At 42.6% G+C, this 23671-nt stretch overlaps 3 protein-coding genes across 6 annotated transcripts in view; 1 reads left to right on the plus strand and 2 right to left on the minus strand.

The window, feature by feature from the left end:
- eys (eyes shut) overlaps positions 1 to 16560 on the minus strand; it is a 75454-nt gene extending 58894 nt beyond the window's left edge. The window contains exon 1 of one of the 2 annotated variants that reach the window (XM_033381079.1): positions 16478 to 16560. The gene's annotated coding sequence lies outside the window, so the exon portion shown is untranslated. Of the gene's footprint in view, positions 1 to 13722; positions 14302 to 16477 lie in introns of those variants that run through there. The other variant, XM_001356588.4, reaches the window with a different exon arrangement.
- LOC4817040 (MKRN2 opposite strand protein) overlaps positions 1 to 18437 on the plus strand; it is a 75817-nt gene extending 57380 nt beyond the window's left edge. For 2 of the 3 annotated variants that reach the window (XM_001356590.4, XM_033381080.1), the window contains 3 exons: positions 16239 to 16753; positions 17609 to 17795; positions 17913 to 18437. In XM_001356590.4, coding sequence (XP_001356626.1) covers positions 16446 to 16753; positions 17609 to 17795; positions 17913 to 18335 — 918 coding nt within the window. In that variant the 5' untranslated portion in view covers positions 16239 to 16445 and the 3' untranslated portion in view covers positions 18336 to 18437. The remainder of the gene's footprint in view (positions 1 to 16238; positions 16754 to 17608; positions 17796 to 17912) is intronic. The other variant, XM_033381081.1, reaches the window with a different exon arrangement.
- A 786-nt stretch (positions 18438 to 19223) lies between these two features.
- LOC4817041 (protein PRY1) lies at positions 19224 to 20699 on the minus strand. The gene is made up of 4 exons (XM_001356591.4): positions 20538 to 20699; positions 19905 to 20012; positions 19616 to 19842; positions 19224 to 19560 (listed from the first exon to the last, which is right to left on the minus strand). Exons 1-4 carry the CDS (start codon positions 20550 to 20552, stop codon positions 19470 to 19472), a joined length of 441 nt encoding a protein of 146 aa, XP_001356627.4. The 5' UTR covers positions 20553 to 20699; the 3' UTR covers positions 19224 to 19469.
- Between the last annotated feature and the right edge of the window lie 2972 nt (positions 20700 to 23671).

The following is a 23671-nucleotide window of genomic DNA, read 5'->3' on the forward strand; positions in this document are numbered from 1 at the left end:
GTCCTTGGTTCCTTGAAGAAAAGAGCCCAAAAGTAGGCAGCACATAATGAAGCCCGGAATATGCCAAGTCCTTTAAGCACCCAGGATCTTTCGTATGCAGATTATGTCTCCACATGTGTGTGTGTGCTTCGTATCTGTGTGGCAGTGTGTGGTGTTATGTGGAGCGCGTGAAAATCGATGGACAAAAATAAACAGCCGGCAACGGCACACAATGTAGAGGTGGACACACACACACACACACACACACACGTGCACACACTCGTACACACACATGTTAAAATAATTAACTTGTCTTTGACAAGACATATGAGTAAACACATTCCACTTTCTCTTTGGAACTCTCTCTGGCTCCCTTCCTCCCTCTCTATTTGTTAATAAAACACGCCATGTTTGCAGTGCACAAATACAATTACCTTTAAGTACGAGCACCCCCACTGTAGCCCACTGTAGCCCACTGTCGCACCCGTGGACCCCTTCCCCTGGTCAAACACGTGCCAGTCCGTGGCACCAGTTCCGTTTGCTTAATACGATTACATGCCCTGCCCCCCACCCAACCCCCAGCACCATTCATGATTTTCCAGCGGCAGCCCCGCCCCCCAATCGCCCCCGCCCCCACTCCCCACTTCCCATTCCACCAAAAACGTAGTCTATAAGAAGTTTGAATGCTTTGGCCATAACTTTCGACCATTAAATACCTGCTACTCGGGGTATTCTCAGCCAAAGCTCTCCAACAAGGTGAAAGAAAAGTGGTAAAAATACCAAAAGGAAAATTATAGAAAATATGCAGACTATATTGGACAAATAGGGGACAAGTAACTCTATAGATGTATGCAAACCAAAGACTCTATAGTTCTATAGACCTACTCTCAGTCTACAGATCAAGGTTTTCCTCGATTGAGACTTCCAATGAAGCGGATTTTAAGTAATATACTTCATAGAGTTCCAGCAAGCCCTCCTTTCCCACCCACGAAGTCCCATCCGGCCTTTATATCCCGCTCACTCCGCTAGATGGCGCTTTACTGAAGCGTTGAATAAAGGTATATTTTCCGAAAGATCTAAGCATCCTTCACAGATCACCTTCCAGCTACTGTTTCCTCTTTTCCGCACTACAAACATCTCATCCCACTCATGGATACCCCCTTCAAAGGGTACAAACAGTAGACTCCGCAAAGCTGATGGGCAACTGCTGCTGCCACAAACGTGACGTTGGCCAAGGGATGGACATGGATGGACGTAACGAGGGGGCAGCAGTTAGCATGTTGGCTAGCTGTTCTGCCTTCATGGCTCGTTATAATTAATTGACTTAAATCAATTTCTGACTTTGAAGCATACATACTCGTACTCGTAGTCGCAGTCGTAAGCGTTTCGTTGTCGCAGTTGCCTGCTGAAAATGTGTTTCATAACTCATACGCAGCGTGGGTCCGGCAGCCCCAATATCTACAAAATAGGTGTTTAGAACTGGGGTTTGTGGCAGACCAAAGATGAAATAATTCATTCGATTATGAGTGCAGGGAAAGCACTCCCTTTAGGAAAAAGGTATCAGCATTGCCCTCCATTATTGCTGCTCCACTTCCCGGCATATCCTTAATTCAATCTACGCTTTGGCATTCCATTTCCCATTCAATATCCCCGTTTTGCATTTAGTTTTTTGGCCTGCGAAAGCTAAAACCTCCTTGCCACTCTTTGCTCTGGCTTCCTTTCGCTCCTGTGACTCGCCTTTTTTGTTCGCCTCTTGGTTGGGCAGGATAACAGGCGACATCCGTTGCCTAGGAAGCTCAAAGCTGGCTAGATATATGACTGCCATATCCTGAGCTGCATCTGCGTCAGCTGGAAGATTAAGTGTCAGCACGCGCTATCCACAGGGCACACAGCAAGGCACACAGCAGAGCACACAGCAAGGCACACACGGGACGATACAAGCCGAAGATTGCGCATACGACACATGGCCGCTTGCTCTTGACTTTGGCTATTTTTTTATACCCCTTCTGCAAATAGAAGACAACGGGTGTGTTCTGTTCGTGGCAGCCCTGAACGATTGTCATATGTGGAAGCTCTGGGGCTCTGGAATTGTGCCCGGAAAATCCTGCTCTTATCGGAAATTCCTGTGGCTGGATACTCCCTTTCGCAGCGGTCCCTTTCTCCTACATTTGCCAGGTATCTTTCAGTCGAAATATCTTTCATTTTTCGCTTTCTTTTAGCTCCTCATTGGAGGAGCCCCCCCCTCTGCCTTTTGCTGACCCAGCCTTTGCCTTTCCCCCCATTAACATTGTTTGGGCTTCCATTCTTTGTTTTCTAAATGTGTTTTAAAAATGTTTCGAAAATTGTCGTTGATTTTCCCTGGGCCTTGCCTTCTCCCCTGCCTCCTTGGGCGGGGGGGCGTCTGTGTAAACACATTTCTGGCTACGATACGGCCTGGCATCGTTCCGAATATTTATTAAAGCAATCTGTGCTGCCTGCAGATTTATTTAACCGTATTTGTCTTGCAATTTATACACATCGCGTTGCATCGTATATCGTTTTTGTTGGGTTTGGGGAAAGGGAAAGGGAGGGAGGCGGCTCCATTTATGTGTGCCACATGGCAAGCGATTCAATAAACGTAAATAGAAAGTAAATTGGTTATTGAAACATTTGTCTGCGAGCAAAGAGCGGTGAGGGGGGAGTGGTGAGGGTAGAGGGGGCTGGAGGTCGTGCACCTTGGCTTTGATGGGCTTAATGGCTTTGATAACCGCCAAACTCAGGGTTTTGATCAATTACCCATTCAATTTGGCTGTGATTATTGTTGTGGGCTTAAGACATTACCTTTTGATGGCACCCAAGAGAGATTTGTGGTGAGCTATTGATTGAGATTCCGGGGAATTTTGGCTTAAACCAAGGCTTAAATGAAGAAGGGAATTTATTAGAAATTTATTAAATTCATTCCACATACATTTACAGATACATTTCTAAAGACTCTTTTTTTGGAATATTTTTCATTTAATTTTGAAAATTAATAAAACCTGAAAGCTTTTCCTCTCCCTAGAAAGACTCTTGCCAAACACTTTCCACACATCTTTATTTATCTATTAAATCTATCTATCCATCATTTCTACCGTTTTGTAATTGATTTGATCTGCGTAAACAATTTCCCTAATTTTAATCAACTTTTTGTATATTTGCTCAGCATTTTGAATGGATTTTTCCATTGCCAATTCGAAGAAAATTCGACCTAAAACTGTATTTAAAGACAATTTTGTGGAAAGTGGCAGTGCCTGAGTTCTCTGATTGATATTTTCTTTATTGCTGTTTGCTGTTGGCTTTTTGCCTATCAAAAATCAATATTCGAATGAAATATGGCTAAAGTGGGCTATGCCGCTCTCTCTCTCTCTATCTCTCTCTCTCTGTGGCTAATCCTCATGGACTACTTTTCCAGGAGCAGAAAGTAGTCGGCTTTGAGGTGGTGGTGTCTTGTATCTGCTCTGCCCCAATCCTTGTTGCCGCACACCACAACAGAAAATCACACCGCAAGCCCCGCAAATGCAATAAATGGAGCCAAACACACAAATGTGGCATAAACAACACAAGGCAGGGAGGGGGAGGGGCTGGGTCAGGGGGCACGGTTCAGGGGCCAAGTGGGGGGCGGCCAGGCAGAGGGCATCGGCATGGATACATTGATTATACAAGTGGCCGGGAAGCCGAGCCGAATCGTGGGCGGAGGAGATAACTCGACTCCTCTTTCTTCTGCTGCCGCTCCTCCTTTCTCTCTTTATTTGTGTGCGTGAGAGTGTATTTGTGGCACTATGTAAAAATGTTGTTGGCTTGCTTGCAGGCGGCGGCCCAAAAAACATTCTCCACATTTTTCGGTAGTGGTAATAAAAGTTTTTATCGCTTTAAATGAAAATTTTTCGCTTCCGCAATGTAGATTTTTCCTCTACCTCCCTCTCTTTGCCCCTTAGGCTTGTTCCTGGAGTTGTCGCTGTGTTTATTATACCCTTTCAGAGGGGGAGAGAGAGAGAGAGATATCAGATATGAAGGAACTATTACGCTATCTTGTTGAATCTTGCTCTGAATCTTCCTTTTTCTCACCATATCATACAGCACCATGGAAAAATTGTATCTAAAACCTAGTCTAAGAACTTGTATATGTATCTATATCTCTCTTTATATCTATATATCATCATCTTCCCTTTCAAGGGTATCCCATAGCTCCTTCACTCGTATCTACATTTTCTTGCATGTTTTTATTGCCTTTTACGCCTTGTTTTTGTTTTGCCCTGACGCCCTCGTGCTGCACCAGTGGGCGTGGCTAGTTGCTGTCTGTATTTTGTTGCCATTTGTGTGCTGTTTTCCGCCTGCCCCATGCCGCATGCCGCTCGCAATTGCAATTAAAATTGTGCAACTTAAGTAAATGCTTGGGCGCCGTATTTATGTGGGTGACTGTAATTGCATCCCCCTCTCCCCCCACCCCCCAACCCCCCCAAAAAAAGACAGAGAAGACACTGTGTTTGTGCTTGCAAATGAGTAGAAAATTGAGTTAATTTAAATGCAGTGAAAATTGGTTCGTTTTGGGGGAAAACTTTTGCCAAGTGAAATGAAATGTTTGTTTTTGCCAGAAAACAAGATAATTTCCAAAAGAAAATGCATTTTTGTTTTATGTTTTTATGGTAATATTTGAAGGGAATTTGGTGAGGGGGAAAAGGAAAAGTTGTGGAAGATGTTTTGGGGGAATAGACTCGAAATTGTAATGCGAAAATCGATTCTTTATGGACTTAAGGAAGGAATATAGTACATATATTTAGATAAGAGTTTTGTTTGAAAAACTAATAAAAATAATTGCATAAAATAATACTTCTATTGGCATCTTAGAATATTTTTCATTTAAAAAATGTATACATATATTCTCATGATTTAAGAGCAACAAAAAGTGATGGGAAATATGTACATACATAAATACATATGTATGTATGTACATATGCATGTTTCAAAATCCTTGGTTTCTAATCAAATTTATTTTCTTTCAGGGGTGTGCAAATATTCTGGCATGCTTTGAACACTTCTTTATTATTCTTCTTTATTAATTACGTTTTTTAATCAGTTTCAAAGGCTCAAAGGGCCAAAGCAATAAATTTTGTATAATCCAAATTTCAATCACCAAAAAAGTATTTTTTTTAAAGAACGAAAAAGGCGAAAAAAAGTACTAAAAAATATGCGACATAAACTTTTTTTATCAGAAGTATATTCCATCGCTACATTAGGGCCAAATGAGGGGGGAACATAATCATATAATCGTATGCCAGTGGCGGGGGGTAGAGGGGCAGTTGGCTCTTATTTGTCTTGCATTTTGCTGTGCCTCGGGCCGTTAAGTCTCTCTCGTTTCAAATCTTTGCCAAGTGCCGAACACCTTCGTATGCCATGTCTCCCTCAGCTCACGCCATGCCCGACGCAGTATTGCATCATTCGATTGCTCTCCCTCTGCAGTTCCCTTTTGATCTTCCTCTCTCCCTCGCTCATCACCGCGTCACACTCGCCTGAGCCGACACTCTCTCGCGCTCAAGCCTCGCAGCCTCTCAGCAGAAATGCGAATCGAAGGAATAACAGATAATTCTACTGCGCAGTTTCTGTCCTTCTTTGTTGTTAATCTTTCTCTTCAGATCTACCAATACAGTTTGCTATCACACATCGCCGACATGTCGACACATCGTAAATTTTCATCCCAAGATCCCCGAGCCCCAGCTACATAATTTCTTTCGTTTGCTTCACAATTGGAAGACCTTCACTTGAAATTCAATCCAAGTAGTCGCACCCAAATGATTTCCAATTAGTTTCTTATCTGCTTAAGCCGCTCCTTACCCTTCCCCTTCCCTTCTCTTCCCTACCCCTTCCGCCCTTTGTTCTAAGCGTCAATATCACGTCGGGGCAATTAAATTAGTAGAAAATTTGATGAAAACCCTTTTGAAAGCAGCATTTAACTTTGTTGCAGTCAAGGGATGTCTGCTCTCCGCCCCGCTCTGCTTTGCTCCGCTCTCCTCTGCCCTGCCCTGCCCCGCTCCGCTCTCTTTTCTGTTGCTTAAAAACGAATTTCGCTCAAAGGAATTTTCGCAGGCAGCGCAAACGCGTTGCGATCCGAGGCGAGAGTTAATTAACCATGGAGTGGCCTGTGAAAGGGAAACGGGGCAAACGGGGAAATGGAAAATGGACGAGAACAAGGAGGCACAACCGCCAAACAGTGTTTTTGTTGTTGCTGCTGCTGGTGGCAGCGGTGCCGCTGTTGTTGTTGGTGGTTTGCTGTCAGCAGTTGACCAAATGAAGAGCTGACCAAGTCCGGGGACGTCTTTTGTGTGGCTTGTTAGGGGGAGGGGGGGCCGACACAGAGGGGGGAGACAGCCATGAAGGAAGGTTGCGGCATGTAACCATTCTGGGGTGCGGAGGGGAGGGGCTCCAAATGGGGCGCGGTGGGGCGGTAAAATTGGACAATGTTCTGGACAACCGTTTGAGGTTTGAATGCCATGTCATTGGCTGGGGGTTTTCCTTTTCCCGGCTACCCTTTGCCCTTTGCCCTTAGCCTTTGATTGTTGCATCCTCTGGGGCGACATTGGAATGCGTAAACATTCATTGTAATACTTTGAGGTGGTCGTTTATGGTATGTTTCTTTATAATGGACACAAACACGATTAAAAACAGAAGAATATTCATTAAAGGGGATCCTTTTCAGGGCAGGAAACAGACTGTGTTGTAAGAGGTGGAAACTATGAAAATAACATCCGAAAAGTATAAGGGTATCAAAGATAATACAGTGCAGAACACAACAATAGTAATTCACAAATTCTGAACACCCTTTTCTCGATCCGAGAGGGCATCAGGCTACTGTGGACCCACCGAACCAGGTGCTCCTAAAAATCCACTGTTGACACCCCCTCTAAGGAGTCCCGCCCTCAACCTTCCACCTGTTTAATACTCAAACTATCCACCATCTCACAACAGATATAAAAATCCTTAAAAAAACCCCTGAGTAATAGAAGCCCCCCCCCCCGCCAAAAACCCGCAAAAGTAGCTTCTTTTCTTTGCTTTGCTGCCATCAAATCCCCGCTCGTTTTCCCCGGGCCCAAAGTGTTTCTAGGAAATGCATCTTGAGGCTTAGCAAATCGTCTCACACCTCGTCTCTCACACTTGTAATCCCTGACGGTGCTTTTGTCTATGCATTCACCCGCACACCCCACAAAAAAGAAAAAAAAGAAAACAAACCGGAAAATCTTGTCATTTGGGTTCCACAGATTTCCTTGACTTATGGCCATTTCCAGCAAAAACCTCCAGCTGTGGACAGAATATGCCAGTGAAATGGCACCTGCCGCAGCAATGAGGAGGCGAAGATGTCAAGGCAGACACCCAGCCACCCTACCACCCACTCCCCGCCCCCCAGGGCTTACACACACACACTTTCACAGCAGAGGGCCAACAGCTGTGGCAGGGCTTCTCAGCCACACACACACACCCACACACACACACACCTGTATTCTGGCAATAGACAGACAGGGAGAGAGAGAGGGACCCAGAGAGAGGGGGTGGGAGGGACAGGGGCGCAGAGTGGAATGTCCCTCGTGTAACTTTTTTCATTTCGCCGAGTTCTTAATTAAATTATGAATTATGCACAGTTAGTTAAATAGACGAGCCATCCTCGAACGTCGTTCGTTCTTTCGCTCTCTCTCTCTCTTTCTTTCTTTCCCCTCTCAGTGCTTGAGATTTTCCGCTGTGTTCTATTCTGTTTTCCATTTTATAGTTAGGAAACGATGGAGGGTATTGTGCTTGCAACCAGATGTTTGCTGGAATAAAATACAAGACTTTTGGAGACTATATTCAACGGCCTTATCGAGGGTTTCTATTCAACGATTTATAGATATTTGGGCACAGCTGTTGGACTGGGATTAATCTATTTAATAGCTGATATAAATACAATAAATATATATATATGTACATAAATAAAATAAAAATAAAAATTAAATAAATACTTTGTATTTATATAGTAATCAAAGATCTATATATACATACATACATAGGTACATAATCAAAAATTGTTACTATATCTTATACAGACAAATACAAATAATATATTAAAAATAATAATTTAAAAAAAATATAAATTGTGTTTGTACTTTATTTTATAAATTTCATGACAATAAAAAAAAACATCTAAAAAAAAAGTTAATTCTATTTTTTGTATGCCTGTCAAATAGTGTTAGTACTGCATCTTATATATCTCATAGAAGTTACAATAGAAAAATACAAACCAAGAATTTTTTCAAATGAAATAAATACTTTTTTGCCTGTCCAAAACATTTTTTAGATTTAAGATTAAAAGAATATTTTGCCTATAACTCTTTTAAAAGTAAATAAAAAATGAAAATAAAATATTAAAAACGATAGCTCCAAAGCACATAATTCCGTTTCTAAAGATACAACTTTCCAACCTCATAAATATATATTTTTCCTCCAAAGTTTGATGAAAAATCATTGACAAATCTGTATGAAGATGTGGTATGTAGATGTAGTGTTCACGTATGTATCATGTATGTAGCATGCATGTAGCATGCATGTAGATCTGTTAGGGTATCTTCAGCTTCGGTTTCCCCCCTAGAAAACCATCTGTTCTTTGGTTGTTTTAAAGATATGCCAGGGCTTACATTGAAGACGGATTTACCGGCATAAACATAAACGTAAACGTAAACGCAAAGGGCGAGAGGCGAGAGCTCATTGTTGTGGCTCTTTTGCTTTACATTTTTTGTTTTATGTTTGTTTTGCCTCGTAAATGGTATTACTAACCCAAATACACTGGCTGTGTGTGTGCGTGTGTGTGAGGGGCATAAATAAGTCGCTTATTTATTGCACACACACACACACACACACGCACACGCGCACGACCTTAAATGGGCACAAAGTGAAAGTGTTTGCTCTGCCTTAACTTTCCTTTCGTTTTCACTTTCATTCATATCGAGTTTCCCTTAACTTAAAGAACAGAAGCCACACTCACACACTCACACTCGCACTCATATTTGTATTCACACTCTGGTGCGAGTATTTGTGGGGTTTTTCTCATAAAATGTGCCTAATAAAATTGCATAAATCTGTTGTTATTTATGACCGCAACGTGAACAAATCTTTACAACAAATACTTCTATGTAGAGGTCACTCCAGAGTGCACTCAAGGTTGGTCCTGATTTCGGGAGAGCCGATAGGCAGAGTCCTAGAATCATATTTTGATAGGGGAATCCCTCAAAGTTCTTCCGACTTACACGACCTCAAAGAACACTCCATATCCAAGGACGTCTCTCCTTTGCCCTTCAAATAATCAACCCACAAAATGTCTCCACAAAAGCGGAGTGGAGACCATTTGCACGTAAATTACTTAAACCACGTGACATCCATCCCCTTCCCCTCAGGGGAGCTGTGCAAACAATCCCCAAACTTAATTAGATCTTCGGAAAGGGGGGGCGAGGGGAGGCGAACTTTCGAATTGAAAATTTCCAACAGATTCAGACAACAGATGCGACAACAACGGCTTCAACAACAACTCCAACAGCAATTACAACAACAATACGTACGTGAAAAAGGTGAACAACAATGCAGCCCAGGAAAAGAAAACTCGCCAGCATTGGCATCCTTTCCCCCAGGCCCCTCCTCCCACCACCACGAATGTGGATGTGCCACCAACTTCAAAATAAGTATGGTTTATGCTGTGCCGCAGTGGCAACAACAACACCAACAACACTCCGTTGTTCACTGCGGAAGCGGAAACTTCAAAGCGCAAACACTTGGCTTTATGAAGCTGTTAAGGGGGCGAGTAGTGGGGGCTGGGCCTGGGGGGGAGGAGGGCAGGTGAGTGAGGCAACAATGACAGCAAGCAGCACCTAGTGTAGCACACTTTGCGGCGGCGACAGGGGCCACAGACAAAAAGGGAGTGAAAAGTGGGCATCTTTTTGACAAGTGTGTGGGTGGCACTGAGAGAAGCAAAGCTTAACAGATTGGAGCTACTATTTAGGGTAAATATCCTTCTTGCTATCTACAGAAATAGATCTTCATCAGAAGAAATAAAGAAGATAATATTCCGAGTAGTATTCCCCCTCTTTTATCGGGTACTTTTACCCCCATTCATTCGATATATCTAATTCCCATTTATTCCCCACTCTCCCAATATCTTTACTCAATCAATATCCGCCTTGGTCTCTGTCTAGTCCTTGGGGTTCCTTAAATATCGGGGTCCTCCCCAGGACTCCATTCCTTTTAGACCCTGTTCTGCCTTATGGCCACGCACCTGCCCCCCTGCATTGCGTGTGGCCTCTGCTGTCGTCCTGTGTCTCCTGAATTAATGTACGCAATGCAGAGTTTTACTTTTGAGTCGCCCCTTCTGGAGGACAGGCCCTCTGCCTGTTATTGTCACCGTTTTGTTATTAATTCAGCGAGTTGATTCACTCGTTGTTGCCACTCGTAATTTATAACCTGCGTCACCAGCTGTGGAAGGCCGTTGGAAAAAAACAAATCCCCAAAAAAGGGGACAACAAGGAACAATAAAATTTTGAGCAATTTTTGCTGTCAGTCGGCGCCGTGCCGCTAAATTTACTTACTGGCGGATTCTGGCAGCTCTTGGCAGCTTCTTTGGGCCCGTCTTTTGCCTTTTTTCGCTTTTTGTTCTTTGAATGCCCTTTCCAAACAGGGTAAGGGGACTCTTGTGGATCGACTGGCATTGGTTTTGATGGAGCTAAAGAGGAGGTTATTCTCATTTGAGGACAACGACTTTCCCCGCTTAAACCCTAAGGAAAAAAAATTCCAATTCTATTCCAAAATTCAAGCAATTTTGTTCGCATTTTCCTATCTTTCAATAGTGTTTCGATTTCGTTGTTGTCCCCAGCCTTGATGAGTCCTTTTCACCTGTTTCGTCGTCTTCGTTCTGCAGGTCTGTCTTTTGCTTGTACATTTTTTATGCGCCTCCTCCTGCCATGTACATATTTTATCCTTTATTTTTTTGGCACGCTCCCGCTCCTGCCACTCGCCGTTCGTCCTGTTCCAAGTGCACTAAAAATGCGTAAACTTAACTTGATTTCACAGACATTTTTTCGTCCTTTTCTGTGTTTGCTTTGGCCAAACAATTCCTTTTGAAGGTCCCTGGCCAAGTGCCTGTCCGGGCCGAAAAAAATACAGAACAGAACAGAACAGAAAGCCAGAAAGAGGATGCAAGTTGTAATTTCATTTCTCACAACTCTTTGGGACTCTTCAGCCGTGCACCAACCCCCCCCCCCTCCCCCCTCCAAAACATACTTTCTTGGCCATATGGGTGGAGGGACGGGGGGCGGGGGGGCGTACATAGGGGCGTGTTTAATTCAAGTTGGCAAACAGCATAGAGAGATAAAGTTTGTTTGGATTTCGCCAAAGCCCGCTGCTGAAATTGTTGCCGTTCCGTCCCCTCCACTTTCTCCCCCCCCCCCCCCCCCCCCTCTCTCTCTCTTTCTCGGAGGGCACTCTCTCCTGTTGTCATAGCCTTTATTGCATTTGTTTTCCTGTCTTGCTGCCTGCCACGTTTTCCGTGTCGGGGAAAAGCCCGCCTGGGCTTTAAGGCAAATTCCCGCAATTTATTTTTAGCATTTCATTTCACTCGGCATTGGCCTGGGCGGCTTCCTTCCGTATTCCTGCCTCCTAAATCAATTCTTGAAAAAACAAATCAAATGTAATTTGTTAAGAAAATCGCCCTCCTGCCACATATTTGACCGACTATTGAGTTTTCTGTGTGCTCTTTGAAAGCAATTAAATTTGCATACAAATGCCTTTCAATTCTAGGTTTTCGTTGGTATTTTATAATAATTTTATGAATTAAGGAGAATTTTGCACTATAAAAACCAATTTCTAAGCATTTCTAAGCCTCAAAGCTGGGTCTAGTGTGAAATTGGTATTTGTATCTTTTTGTTAGAGCTTCTGGGATTAGGCCAAAAATTGTTTTGGTCGTTTATTGGGATTAAAAACTTTAAAAGCCTTTATTGAACGCAAATTTATAGGAGATCGAATCAGTTTATGGATAAAGATACTCCTGAAAGGATTGTACAATTTTCTTCAAGGGGAATATTACCCCCGTTTATTAGAAAATATATCTAATAAATATATCTAAATAATGTATATCTAATCATTCAATTGTTTTCTACAGTTTTCTGCATTAACTACACTGCATTTTCTCTAGGAAATTTTATTTTAAAAATCAACACACTAATGAATTTGTAAAAAACATGTTTTTGAATTATTCTATATTCTATTTTGTAATAAAAAAAAATAAATAAACAAAATTCGAGTTCTTAGTTCTTAGAAAAAGTTGCTCAAGTGCTTAAATTTAATATAAATGACAATAAAAAAAAAATCCTAAATTAGTCTAACAATCCATGGGTAATATTAATTACCCCCCATTATTAGAAATTATATGTCTGTCAATTAATTTTTTTCTATATTTTTCCGCGTTAATTATAATGAAAAAAAAATCAGAAATTAATCTAACGATTTATTCCTGGAACATTTCAGATTTTAAGGGTTCTTATATTTAATTTTTTGTAGTGAATCGAAAACCCCCCATAAATATTTAAAAATATATTTCCAAGTTTTCGAATGCCAAAACTGTAAAGCACACAAAAATGTTGTCTGTGGCAAAAGTTTGTGACCCTCATTCTAGTTTTCCCTTAAAAAAATATATATATATCCAGATTTTCCTCGAGGAAAACTTTGCTTAATCTGACAAGGCGAAAACTTCATATAGAAATTTCTTAAAAAACATTAAATATTTAGCAGTTTGTTAACTTTTTAGCCCCGAAATTCCCTCACAATCTATGAATTTCGTGCCAATTTTCAAAGGAAAACTATCCACTTAATCTGTCACAGAATATGGCTTATGAATAGTTTTCTCTTGGTTTTCGGGCAAGTAAATATTTTAATTTTAATTTCCATTTTGCATAAAAGCCGAGCCCACTAATTGGGTTAAGAGAGAGCCCAAGGAAAAACTACAGATGGAAAGATGGCCCTGTGTGGGTCTTCTCTTTGACGATTTCTTCATTCATTCAAGTTGGGTTCAAAGTTCGCTGCCGGCGGCTTGTTTGCGGGCTGTCAACTTTTGCTTTTGGCATCTCCTATCTCTTATCTCTTTCGATCTTGAAACCGTCTGCCAGCCGAGACTTGAGACCGCAAAAAGGGAGCCACAGAACTTGCCTTTGCCTTCGCCTTTGCTTTTCGGGGCAGGCTCTTAAATGTTTCGCCATTTCTGGGCTATCAAAAATAAATTTCGTTAACCGCAACACTTATCAGTCGGTAGACATTTTCCCCCCCCCATTTTTGTTGCCACATAGTCATTATCCTGGACACAGGGAAAGATAAATAGACTGAAACTTTGGAGGGCAAAACTCATCCAAAGATGGCCTGGAAAGGTCTCTTAGGAAGAACAAAGGAGAGCTAGGGGTAGAGTGGATTTTTTTGCTAATAAAACACAAACTATTTGAGGGAAATATTTCTTAGTTTTTCTAGATATTCCCTTGGCAAAATATCACTAGTTTTAGGGGCACTTTAATCTTTTTTTGAAGCCTCATAAATTTGGTTAATTTCTGTCTATTTTCTGCCTGGAAATATTATTATTTTTGCCTTCTTTTTTCCCCCAATTTTGGGGGTAATTTCCCCCCTTTTACTGTCCAGTTTTGATTTTGTTTATTCTATAAATATATTGATATTGCCACATACCAAAATCAGTTGAGGGTCTTTATCCCAGTGTTATCCCAAAATGTGAAGAGCCTTGCGGTGTTGGCCGAGAGTTATTTTGTTGGTTGTTTGGTGGTTTTTTGGTCACGTCATCGATTAGCAATGTGTTGCCATGGCATCGTCCACTTTGCAGCAGCACAACACAAACACAAAGTGCGGCTGAAGGGGGCCTATGAGGGGCGGGGAAAAACCACACAAACTAACACCGGAGACCGCGAAGGGCGCGGGGCCCTAGACCTGACCGCGGGTTGTAAACAAATACAAAAAAGGACAATCTCTCACTGTTGTTGGTGGTCTGTGGGTCTCGTCAGGACACTGCACCGGCGTATCCTTCGAGGGGCGGTTTTGTTTTCGATCTCGGAATGCACTCCGCACTCGGAACACCCCGTAACTACGATGATAATGAGGGGCTTTTTGTTCGGTGTGTTTTTTCTTTTTGTCGTTGTTGTTGTTGTTGTTTGGTTTTTGGTTTTTGGGGGCCACTTTCCTTGAAGCGATTCTGCGACTACAACACGACCGTCTGCTCGCACGGCTCGCCGTCAACTGGTTCGCCTCGCGACTCCAAGTCGTCGTCATCGTCGTCGTCGTGGTCGTGCCCCCCGTGCAGCCGAAGATCCCAAAAGACGAGCCGCAAAATTTCCCTGTGAATTGTCCATTTTCCACCTCCTTTTGGGGGGGAATTTCCCGCTGGCTCTCTCTCTCTCTCGCATTTTAGGGATTTTATTCAGATTTCGTGGTGAGTTTCTTTCGGTGTCCGACAGTGGGCGGTGGTGAAGGTGGATTCGGATTTTGCCGGTTTGTTTACGTTTTTGGCCTGCTTTATTTTGGCACCGGCCTCCCCCCCCCCCTCCCGCTGCACGGCCGCCATGTGATTGCCCCAAGGGTTGCTGCCACTTCTCTATGAAGTGCTTTTAATTGATTGAAAAAACCGGCGTATTTTTTACGGCGGAATGGTGGAGTTTCTTTTCATTGAACGGCATTTTTAAAGCGGGAATCGGCTCACTGTTCTTTCGATATATATCGAAATTATGGTATTTATTTATGAATTTAAGCAGAACTGCAGTTTTATCATATATTTTTTTTTAATATTTATTAAGTACTTGTATAAATAGGTAAAGGATCCTTTGGGATATCTCACTTTATCGAACATCGGCAGTTGAGGCGAGCTTTTCTTGGGGTTCTTGAGGCTATGGGCTCCCAGCTATAGGATTTCTGTGCTTTCTGTTTCGAGCTATAGAAGCTGTCCGCCCACAGGAACTGTCCTTTATGTAGAAGACACTTATCATAAATTATTTGTAAAAATTACATACATTTTCGTTTAAATTCTGGGTTTAATTCTTGTGGCTCAAGTCTATGAGCACCACTGTTCTATTAAGATTTCACTTTTCAAGGTATTTACTCGGTTATCTGTCCAATGAGAATCCACATAGCCCAAAAGTATACCCTAGAATCATGGCTATCCATTTGGGAATCGAAAAGCCTAGTAAAGAGGCAATCAGATACATATTTTTTATGATTATGCGAATCGTATGATTGATCTAAGTAATTGTTAACACTGTTGCTATGCTGCTTGAATTTATTGTGATAACAATAGTCAACAAAATCGAACTTTTTCTATACCCGGAATTTATGCTTAAAGAATTTAGGGATGTTTTTCTTGGCATCTTGGGCCCCAAACATTTTTCCTTGAATTATTTTTATTTATAATTAGCTTTTTTGTTTTTAATACAAAAATGGTACTTTTCTTTTCTTTTCTTTCTTTCTTTTTTACCATTCTTAGAAGCTATCAATCGGTTTTTTTTCAACTTTTGCATCTAAAAAAAATTTTTGACTTTCGATCGCAAAATGCATTTTTTTTTCAATATTTTTTATAGCAAAAAATATGACTTTTTTTAGATTCTTATTTATTTAATTATATTATTTATTTAATTATATTATTTATTTATTTATATTATTTATTTATTTATATTATGTATTTATTTAAATTATTTATTTATTATTTATTACAAATTCCTAAAATCCCAAAAAACCCTTTAACGATATATTCAGATATATTAAGATACGATTTTAGTCGATTTATAATATATCTGTACTTATCTTTCCCTCTGCCCCTTTTTTGCAAATCAATATTCAAATTGTAAATCATGTTTTGGGACCTATTTTGTATATTGATAGATTCCCATGCCCAACCTTGATGTCGGGCGTCGTTTTTCCCCTTTTCAACCCCCAAAGTGCCTTGTGAAAAAACCCCTAAAACAAGACCAGGCAATAATGATGACAAATGTCATATTAACCAGGAAACTTTTTGGTCAAAGTCCGCCTAAAACACCCTGCTCTCACACCCCCTCTCTCTCTCTCACCCTCTGTCTCCCTCCCTTGTCTTTCTGTTGTGTGACCACAGAAACTGCTGGCCGGCTGAATGTTCGAGGCAAACCGCTTTACGGTCGCAACTTTTCCTGGTCTCGGCTTATTTACAAGAATTTTTCGTTATATTCCAGGCCCAGGGGCCAGGCTCTAAACCGCAAGCACCCCAAAAAGGAGACACGAGACTGGAGCGAGGAGCCAGGAGCCGGCAGGGGCAGTGCCACAATAGACAAAGTGTATCAATTATAATACGGGTACCGAACCGTATCCAAAGAGGACCTAGGAGCTAGGAGGAGGAGGAGGATCAGGAGGAGCATCCACACACAGATACAGATACAGATATGTCGGCAACGACAAGTGCAACCACAATTACCTCTGATCCGGGCATCCTCTGTTTTCATCATTGCAACGCAAAAGTTTTCTGCTTCACTTTGCCCCACACTTGTCCCCATTGCAATGCGCCACTGGATGCGGCCACAGATGCAGACGAGGATACGGATGCCGATGCGGATGCCCAGTCCGTGGTGGACATGGGTGCCACAGCTGTACAGTCCCGCCTACTGCCATTCCGTCTGCCGTATCCCTTTGTGCGGGCCACACAGCATCCGTGCGCCATTGTCCTGCGGCCCTCCACCGGCGATTTTCTCAAGTGAGTACCATAGAGGGGTTCCGAGGAGCAAAGGGGCATGGACGGGGGTCCCCTATATGGGCATATTCGTACTAGATTATGAGCCAATTTTATGCCAGCCTGGGCAGCCGCTGAAACAAGACTTTGCGGTGTCGAAAATTTATCTGCAAAGAAATTTCCATAAAATACAAGATTTTGAAACATTTTTATCAAAGTTTTCTACGGACTGGTGCATGAAGCATAAATAAAAAATATTACAAAAAATTATATTCCTATTCAAATCCCGAAAAATATGATTTGATTTTCGTGATACCAAAAACGCACTAAAATTGTTTGAAAAATGCAATAAATTTCATGGATTTCAAGCTCAAGGATGGCGTTAAAGGTATCGCATGACAGATACAAGAGTAGGCATAAAAAAGTCACCAAAATATGATGAAATTATATGAAATACATGGAGTACTTAAGGCCAAAACCAAGACCATCCAAGGGATTGCAGAATTCCAGACCAAAAAGGCTTTAGCACAGATCTCTATTGAGTCCAAAATTCAGTCCATAATTATTGCAAAATTAACAGAAATTGAAAAGAATATTCCTTCTTCTTTCCTATTCATTCAATCAATCGTTTTGCCCTGAACAAAAATGTTCATTTTCTTCCTAAAAACAAGTGCCTCCAATGGTTTTTCCATATCCCTCTTTTGGATGGAACACATCCCGGCGGATCTTTAACTTTCCGCCCTAAAAGCCTGACCAATTCAAGCCCCCTGAAACCCCCTCCCACTCCCCTCTCTGTGCAAATTTCTACCAGGATTTTTTGCGATGCCTGGACTGTAGATATATAGTATATTTTTGATGCGTTGCGTTGTGTTTCCGCAGCGATTACAGCAATGCGACCGATTTGCATATCGCAGTGACCACATCCGGGGCGGACATCGTGGAGTTCGATCGGGAGGGACTGCGGCGCCACCGGCGGGACGATAATCCGCGCGAATGGCGGCAGAGTCTCCTGGTGGGCGATGTGCCCGAGCCCTGGCACGACTACTGGGACGAGGTGCTGCAGCAGGTGAGTGCCGTGGAGTGGAGGCCCCCTCCCCCCATATCTGATATTCATGCAAATCCCTAAGCTCACTCCGGTCCTTGGTCCTTGGTCCATTTGTATCTCTACCATTTGCATTAATAGATTTGCGCCCAATCTACGCGGTGGTCCATTACCAGCTACGAGGAGACCAGCCACAACTGCTACGCCTTTGTCCTCGCCTTCCTCCAGGCCCTGGGCCACGGCCAGCTGAGCGAGGCGGCCCGCAGCAAAACCGCCTTCTGTGAGAGGTACATTGTGCCCCGCACGACCACGGCGGGCAAGTACATCTCCCTCTATCGCAGGCTGCGGCGCCACGGAGTCCATGTGCATCGACAGCAGCCCAGGCTTAGGACCAGGCTCAAATCCTCCTCCCACACGGCCGCCGCCCCCGCCTCATCCGCGGATGTCTGTGATGGTGCCAGGAGCACCGGCAAAGCCCCAGCCAACAGTGGCCCCTTCTCAAGCAACAGTATTGGCATCATCGGCTCCCGGCCCCGCCCCAAGCTGTGCACCATTGAGGAGTGATCGACGGAGGGGACTCTCAGGGGGCAGAGGAGAGAGGGCTGAGTGGCTCTACCCATAGCAAATGCATGTGAAAATTGTTGTAAACCATAAATTAATTAAAAATAAAAACAATATACAAAAATAAACAAGTTCTCAAATAAATTAGGGGCATTTTTCTATCTTTTAAAAGTATCTGTATCTATATCTATACTCCCCTATCTATACGCTGTCAAAGGCTATAAAAACGAAGAAAAGCCATTATTCCATTATATTATAGATCATAAAATACCTTTATATATTTATTTTTCAAGCCAGGAAACAATAAACCGAATATTTTTTTGTGCCTATCTATGGCCTTCACCATCCCCCTCTTCGACGTAATGGCCATGTCTCTCCTTCTCTTTCTAAACCACACCCACTATCGCATTATCTCGTTCCTTTAGATCCTCTCCGAGCGAGTGGCCTCGCTCCAGATCCAGAACCCTAAGACAGCGAATGACTCTCAAAAGCTCTCTCAGTATTGCATAACCATCCCCCTCTTCGAAGTAATGGCCATGTCTCTCCTTCTCTTTCTAACCCTCACCCACTGTCGCAGAGGAACACGCTCAATGCCCGCTCTCATCATCTCGTTACTCTCCGAGCGAGTGGCCTCGCTCTCTACGCACTCTCTCTCGCTCACTCGCACATGCAGAGCAAGGGGAACGGCAGTGGACAAGAACAAGCGGTAAAAGGAAAGGAAGATCACTCGCTGCGCTCAATTTCGTAGCCAATTCTTGGACAGAAAATGCACGGGAAATAATATTATGATCAAAAAAAAAAATAATAATAAGTGAATTTTAAATGGAAAAAAAACCTACAAAATACATATTAGACTCCGTTTTAAAAGATAATAAATGTACCAGTATATGATTAAAAGTATCACAAACTTATTATTTGGTATATTTGGGTATTTAATACTTATTACATAGGTATATATGGCATATTTGATCTTTATATAAATTCTGTAATATTTTATGGTATATTTGTTCACTATATAAATTCCGTAATGATGGCTTTGGTGTCAATGGAATGTTTTAAAGGAATGATCAACCCTTTTCAATGAGGTATATATATATTTCTATATATCTTTGGACTGCCTTCCGTATTCTTTGGCTTTTAGCGAGTTTTGGGCAGCACATTTTCCCGGTACAAGTTGTTGTAGTTTCCAGGGGGATTGTAATTGCACACCACATAGATGACGTTGCCCCTGAGAGAATATAATACACTATAGATATAGTATTTTTAGCGAAAAGATGACCCACCTCTTGGCAAATCCCACGCCCAGCTCGGTGGAGTTCTTCCACACGACTTGGGTAAAGTGTCCCGTGCCCATCGAGAATGAGGGACTGCCCCAATTGTACTGATTGATCTCATTGTACCAGGAAGCCACAGCATCGGCGGCAGACATCATGCCACCCATGGCCATGTATATGTTCTCGCCGTAGCCGCTGTTCCGGCGATGCTCCATGCGGTTGAGGGCCAGCAAGTGCTGAAATGATGGGCCATAAGGACTGTTCTTTGGGGGGGATATACGGTCTATTTGGGTCCTACCTGAGCCCAGTTGGTGGCCAAGGCATTTAGCTTGGGGTTGAGCGTCAGCGGTGGGGCTTTGTGCAGGGCGCGATATTTATTGTGCGCATTGAGGCATTCTTGGGCAAACTAGAAGGTTGAGATTACAATCGCTATTTAGCTACAGATTCGTCTTGAATACTATTTAATTTTGGATTTTTTTTGGGTTCATATTTCTGCCTAGAAACATTTTATTTCACTTTTTTATAGACTTTTCTCCCAAAAAAAGTCTTTAAGATACCTCAAAAAATATCTCTTTAAAGAGCTTTAAACTTTTAATTTAATTTTAAGTTTATAATATTCCATTTTTAGACCTGAAAATTCAGTAAAAAGCTATTAGGACCTTCTAAAGATTTTTAAAGGATTTTTAAAAGCTTTAGAGATCAGCCTTCCGCCTTCTTCAGATCACTAGATATATTTTAAAGATCTTTACAGAGGTCTTATGACCTCCCGAAGATCTTTGAACCAATTCTCTTTTCACAAAATATTCCCCCTTGTTTCTTTCCATGTAATGGACGTTTTCACATTTCACTTGATTGAATTTTGTTGGAATCTTTGAAAGAAATTTGTTCTCCAAAGATTTCCATTTTCCGCCCCATGCAATTTCCCTCTTACTTGTTCCTCGCTCATTTTCGTTCAACTCGTTTCCACTCCGTTGAATTGCACTTATTTTTTAGTCGTTAAATTGTTGTATTGCTGTATTTAAATTAAATTAAAATGCTCGCACAGTTGTGTTGTTTCGTCGTCGACTGTCGTCAAGTTATGCTGATACTGCCTCTGGCATCGGCTCAGAGGCGGCTTTTATGGGCTCTGTCTGGATTTTCTTATCAGCCCACCGCACAGCCCACACCCCACACCCCACACCCCACATCGCTGTGATTCGTGTGCTCCACGGTTAGTCATCTGATCTGCAGCACATTGGTATATCCCAAGATAAATTCTATTCACCGGAGCTTCCACCGGAAGTTCTTGCGAAACAATTACGGGGCTTCCTTATCGGAACTATAATTTTTGGTGGGCATTTTGTTGTAGAACCAGAAAGGGTATCTTGTGTTGGAACACTATAATGGCAGCGTTTCAATACTGATGTTTCTGGGAAGGAGATCTCCAGGAGGAAGGATCTCTCGCAGTGATGGTTGTAACTTATTTAGATTAAATTATTTAAGGATTATTTTGATTTCTTTGGTAACTGATTGATAGGGATAAAGTTCCCCACTCTTCAAGTTTTCTACCATTTTTAATGTTTCTTCAACTTTGGAATTTTTTTAATATTTTTTTTTTTGCATCAAAGCATCAAAATTCCCCAAAGAGTGTCCAAGATCCACATTTACGAGTATAATACACTAACAAAATTAATAAATATACTTATAATAATAAATATTATTATAGCCAGAACGATGAAATGAAAACAAAATATTACTGCCCTTTTTCTACCTATTTTAAGTCCCCTTTTCGACTCATTTACAGCCCCATCAACGTGTAGCCCGACGATAGATTGAGTATGGCTTTTGCTCTTATTAAAAACACTACTTAATTTAATAGTAAAATCTCTTTAGTGGAATATCCAGTCTTGATGGGAGAGGGAAAAAATCAATTTTGTTCGCCTGCAGAGCTTGGAGCCCAAGTCAAGTCGTGGCAAAGGTGTTTGAGGCCAGGTTTTACATCCTGTGGCTGCCACTCGCACCTGCCTCATTAATGAGCGCAATAACCCAGACGCTGGGGCCAGGACAAAGGGCAAGGGGCACGGGGGCACGGGTGCGGGTACTGGCTGTTGGTTATGCAAAACTGTCATGAATCGGGAAAATGTAATTACATTCTCGTTGATGATGCTGATGAGCAGCCATCCCGCCATTCAGCCAACAGTCTTCCGGCCACCGAGACCCAACCCCAACCCCAACCCCAACGACGACGGCGACATTTCATCTTGGATGGCAAGGAATACGTGCATATAAATTGTATAATGTCGCCTCAGTCCCAGCGACACGTAATTTGAAAGTAAATAAGTTTTCCCCCGACTCCGAGCCAAAGTTTTGCTCATGAGTTTAGGCCTCGTCTCGGGTTTGCCACCTGCCACCTGCCCCCACCGCCCCGGCCCTCTACCCACATCAGTCGGAGCTTCCATGCTCCAAATGTATCTAAATGTTCGGGTATTCTGTTCTGTTGTTGTTTTGTAGTTTGCGGATCTGGTATTGGAATCAACAGTTTCCAGGGGCTTCTCTGGGGCGTCCTTGACGGTGCAAACTTCTAATTGAAAGCCGGCATGTACAACAGGGAGCCAAAGTTCGTGCGGCACAACAGAGCCTCGGGTCCCAAGGGATGTCAGGGATGCACCTGAAAGGTAGTTCCAAGAGTAGCGCCAGAAATGCACCCCAAGAAGGTCGAATTTCAGGTGCAAAATATACGAAATAAATACCGAGAAAATACTTCTAGAAAGATACTAGCCCAAGAAGGCAGTCCTGTAAGATACCCCCTGAGAAAACCCCATTTAAAACTTGTATTTTCCTAGAGATGATATCAGTTATCTTCTTAGTTGTTTTCGAATTAATATTATGCCTTATTTATGGTTTTTTCTATGGTATTAAATATTCTCCTGTTTTATCAAAAGTTTCCATTCATTCGCTCGACCATTTCTTGGTCTTCAATGCAGCATTTTGTGTGCCCATAGACCTTGGCAGATAAATAGGAATCATCAACCATCTGCTTTGAGTCACGATTGCGCTCAAAAGTAGGGCAGTGCCGCGACATTGAAGTGGGTGGGGCTGGGGCTGGGCCTGGGATTGGAATTGCATGAGTCAAAGGCTTGCAAAATTGATTTCGAACCTGGCGCCGTGAGACATTAGCCGCGGGCTCAGCTGTTCTTTGGGTCTTGGTGCTCCTCTTCCGCTGTTATCTAATTAAAGTGTAAAAATAGACTTTTAGCATAAATGCGTAACGCGAAAAGCAGGCCAGTGGGTGGTTGACGGACCTTGAGCGGCATTAGAAAACGTTTTCTTTTCTGTTCTGCATTCCTTCTGCAAATGGCGACTGGCGACTGGCGACAGTCGAACTTTGTACCCAAAAAAGAAAAAAAACTGCAGGCCAAAGCTGGCAGCACACTGTTTAGACCCACGGCGTCATGGTAATGATGTAGGATGCCTTTCTATGGCTGCCTGGCACGGAACCAATCTGCTGGTTCGGTTCTCCCTCCGCCCCCTCCCCCGCTCTCCAACGATTTGACACGTTTTCAACGCCATTGCAGGCGGAGAGAGGAGGGAGAGCATTGAAAATCTCAACTAATGTCAAATGCTTTGTTGTCGTCGTCCCCAAAAAAAGGGACGACAAAGACGCCCAAAGGGTGGGGGAGGGGGGGGGGGGGGTGGAAGACTGTTCTGGTGACACTTTTAATTTAGTAGCGGGATATTTATCAATCGGTTGTATTAATAACAGGCAATGCATCAGGGGCCCAAGATGAATGCATTTTCCAGGATGATTTATGCAGTCTCCAACCAGGGGGGGGGGGATTCCCTTTAACTAGCCCCAGTTGGGGCTTCGTCATCTGGCTTATAAAATATGCAAACATTCAATAAAAGCCCGGCACTTGTCCCCAATATTGACACACTCTCGACGCCTTTATACGCGCCCCATTCGAGCCGATAAGGCCACTGATAAGAACTGATTTCATTCACAAAAGCAAATACTGGCACTGGCACTGGATAATTGGCGAAGAACCTTGCTCTTGGCCAATTTCTGTGTATCTTTTGCACAGTATT

This window comes from Drosophila pseudoobscura, chromosome 4, assembly GCF_009870125.1.
Source record: "Drosophila pseudoobscura strain MV-25-SWS-2005 chromosome 4, UCI_Dpse_MV25, whole genome shotgun sequence".
Classification (NCBI taxonomy): domain Eukaryota; kingdom Metazoa; phylum Arthropoda; class Insecta; order Diptera; family Drosophilidae; genus Drosophila; species Drosophila pseudoobscura.